Source organism: Galeopterus variegatus, unplaced genomic scaffold (assembly GCF_000696425.1).
Source record: "Galeopterus variegatus unplaced genomic scaffold, G_variegatus-3.0.2 Scaffold8550, whole genome shotgun sequence".
NCBI lineage: Eukaryota > Metazoa > Chordata > Mammalia > Dermoptera > Cynocephalidae > Galeopterus > Galeopterus variegatus.
The window spans coordinates 77,596-80,907 of NW_007734661.1; the positions used below are offsets into that span (position 1 = coordinate 77,596).

Consider the following 3,312-nt stretch of genomic DNA (forward strand, 5'->3'; position numbering starts at 1 on the left):
GTTCCAGCCCACCCTGACTGAGCAAGTTCCCTCCTCTACCCAAGCTTCTGAGCCATGGAACCTGGGGCACACCTCAGAGCCCAAAGAATAGCCTTCAGGGAACTGCACCTCTGGCACTGTCATGCACCCTTGATCTTTGTGTCACTGGTTTCCTGGTTTGTGATGACACAAAGCAAAAGTAATATGGCAGTAGAGACAAAGCGATGGGGTTGGCAAACCTCTCAATTCTCTGACGATGTTTGTTTGGAATGCCTGAAGTTATCTCAAACAGTGATATATTAAGGAACAATCTGAGCATAATATGAATACCACCTCGCTTATGCAAGACTTTATCCACAAGAAACTCCAGGTGAGTGCAGAAAACTGCACCTAGCTGAACCCAGTGGCACTGGAATACGCAAATGCGTACACGCACGCCTCAAACGTCTATGAGCTACCCCAGCTGACGGGTCCACACCTGCTGGGACACCCTCCCCTCCGATTTCAGAGATCTCTTCTGCCACCCCTTCACAGTGACACAGGCTGCAGCCCTTCTGACGCCCACACCACGGCCAACTTCAGATCTTCTCAAGAAGTGACATTTAGGGCCGGCCCGGCGGCGCACTCGGTAGAGTGCGGCGCTTGGGAGCGCGGCGGTGCTCACGCCGAGGGTTCGGATCCCATATAGAGACCGGTCCGCTCACTGGTTGAGCGCGGTGCGGGCGCGATGCCAAGGGTTGCGATCCCGTTACCGGTCACGAAAAAAGACAAAAAGGAAAAATATGCCACCCCTTCACAGTGACACAGGCTGCAGCCCTTCTGACGCCCACACCACGGCCAACTTCAGGTCTTCTCAAGAAGTGACATTTATTGGCATATTCATGTATTTCTTGACCATTTAACATGTATAAAATGGCACTACCATTTGTATTATGTTTCCATCGCTTCTTTAAACGTGTCACTGATGAAGTTTTTGAGTGTTGTGCGCCTAACTCCATTTTCCCCATAAGTCCTGTGGTTTTCACTGCTCATTTTTGCATGGCGCTGTGATGTTGAGGAACGCCTGTGTTGCGTTAGGACAGAATTGGCCATACTTTCTCCCTGAGCCAAGTACCATCCAGGTGATAGAAAAGCAGCCCCAAGCCCCTCTCCTCTGGCTCCTCCCCTTTTTGACTCCACCCTCAGACTCGGCCCAGACAGGGTTGCAGCCTGCAAGCGTCTCCCGCCTTCCTGGGCTGCACTGGCCATCTCGGCTCCAGGTCCCAAAGCTCCTTGTACATTTCCTTCTCAATACACTCACCACGACTCCGTGACATCACCTGGCGAGCACTGGTCCACCCAGCACACCGTGAGTTCCCTAAGGGCTGACTATGCATCTTTTTCTCCCGAGTCCGGCCACAGTACACATTCTGTCCACACTTGTCCCGCCACTCACCCACTCCGCGTCACCAGGCACTGCCGGAGCCCCAGTTTCCGGAAGATGTCCACCACCGTCTCCATGGGGGTGTGGTCTGTGACCGTGAAAGGGCTGAGGTTGAGGATGCGCCGCAGCTTCAGGGGGTGCGGGCTGTTGGCCGGCAGCTCAGGGGGCTCCTCTGTGAAGTACATGATGGAATTGCTCACGATGCCCTCCTGCCTCTGTCTGGCATTCTCTAGAACGGGGACAAGCAGGAACAATAAGCCACACAAAAATCCTGGCCAAGCAACTCCCCCCACCCCGTAGCCCCACACGGCATCCTCGAATCTCACAGAAAAGGGGTTTAGAGGACAAACTACACGTTTTTAATGAGGGGCTTCAGCCAAACATCTGTGAAACTGGCATCTCTCTTAAGCTATGCTATGCGAGGGTCCCCCTGCTGTGACCAGATCGTTGGTTGCCAAAGTCTTGCAAAATGGGCCTGATCAAGATGGCTCCTTTGGGGATATTCATTGCTTCCCCCCTGGACTCCAGGGCACCCCAAATGGCCAAGGGCCCTCAACTCTTGCTTTCTTAACACTCTTCCACCTCCTCACAGGCTGAAGTTTGACAGGACAAGCAACCTCACTTAGCTGCCCAATAACTTTAATACATTGCTTTTTTTGTTTTTACAAACTCACACATAACTGGCCCAAATGGCATTATGAATCCTGAGAGGAACAAGGAACCAATAAGACCAGCCCAGGCTCACAGCCCAGAAATGCAGCTCAACCCCAAATGTGGCCCTTGGGAGCAAAGAAATGACCTCAGAAAAGCTACATCCCCCACCCCTTGGATCTCCTGTCTTAAAAATGGGCCATTTTGTGGATTTCTCAAAGAAAGATAGTAAAACTGTTATGGTAGCAATTAGCCTGTTTCTGTCTGTAGGCAAGGCCATGTGAAAGAAAGCTGAAGAAAAGTAGGGTAACAGGAACTCATTAGAAATACAGCTTAGTGCAGTGCTAGAAACCTGCGCTATTTTAAGTCACACATGAAATAAATCCATCGGTCTCAAGATATTTCTCCAAGGCGATTTTCCTTCTGTTGGAATTTTAATCTTTCTTTTGGTTCATGGGAAAAGCTTAGGGAAAATGTACAGCAAGGCTAGCCTTAGAATGGACCCTGGTTTCTGTAATACATTTCTTGCCTTCTCAAAGACTACTATTCCCCTATATTGTTCTTTCAAAAATAAAATTCTAACTGCCTCCTCTAAGGCCATTTATTGCAAGAGAGTACTTTAATGGAAAACTGGCAGTGTTTGGGGTCAGGCTGAGTCTGAAAGGGGGTCTCTGTTTAAAAGTGGAACAGTGGGCCTGCTGGGCAAATGCCTGCACATTATTTGGGTCAGGTGAAATCCAGTTACATCAAACGGAATATGATTCAACCACAAACACCAGACAACACTGATGCACAGCATGTTTTCAAATGTAGATCCTGCATGATACACACCGTGTACCTCTCTCCTAAACCAGGATGCTTCCATCTTTAAGCAGTAAGGCAGGGAGGCAGCAGTCAACACATACTTGCTCATTTTTGTAGACCACTGACTCCCATAATGTCCCACGTAACAAGATTTCCATCTATTTTAACAGTCAGGTTGAATGTCAAGATTGAATCAAGCCACTGACCCCAATTAAGAACTGATCACATGGATTTGCCAAACTTCTTATAAAACCAAATATGACTTAGTGAACCATCAATCCACTTCCTAAAATAGATAACAAGCTTATATTTCCTCTGAATTTACTGATTGGGTTTAAAGCCCTGATTCTAACAGCCACTACCTCAATGAACTCGTGCTCTCAAGTGCACTCCCAGTGCCTGGACAATGCCTAGCACACAGTAGACACAAAACAGATATTTGCTAAATGCACGCA

The 3,312-nt window shown here is 48.7% G+C and overlaps 1 protein-coding gene across 1 annotated transcript in view; it reads right to left on the reverse strand.

Moving 5' to 3' along the window:
• The window catches only part of LOC103608551 (H(+)/Cl(-) exchange transporter 4), a 36,380-nt gene that overhangs the window by 26,524 nt on the left and 6,544 nt on the right, over nucleotides 1-3,312 (reverse strand). The window contains exon 2 of the mRNA XM_008592973.1: nucleotides 1,415-1,631. Within this exon, the coding sequence (XP_008591195.1) occupies nucleotides 1,415-1,631 (217 nt within the window). The remainder of the gene's footprint in view (nucleotides 1-1,414; nucleotides 1,632-3,312) is intronic.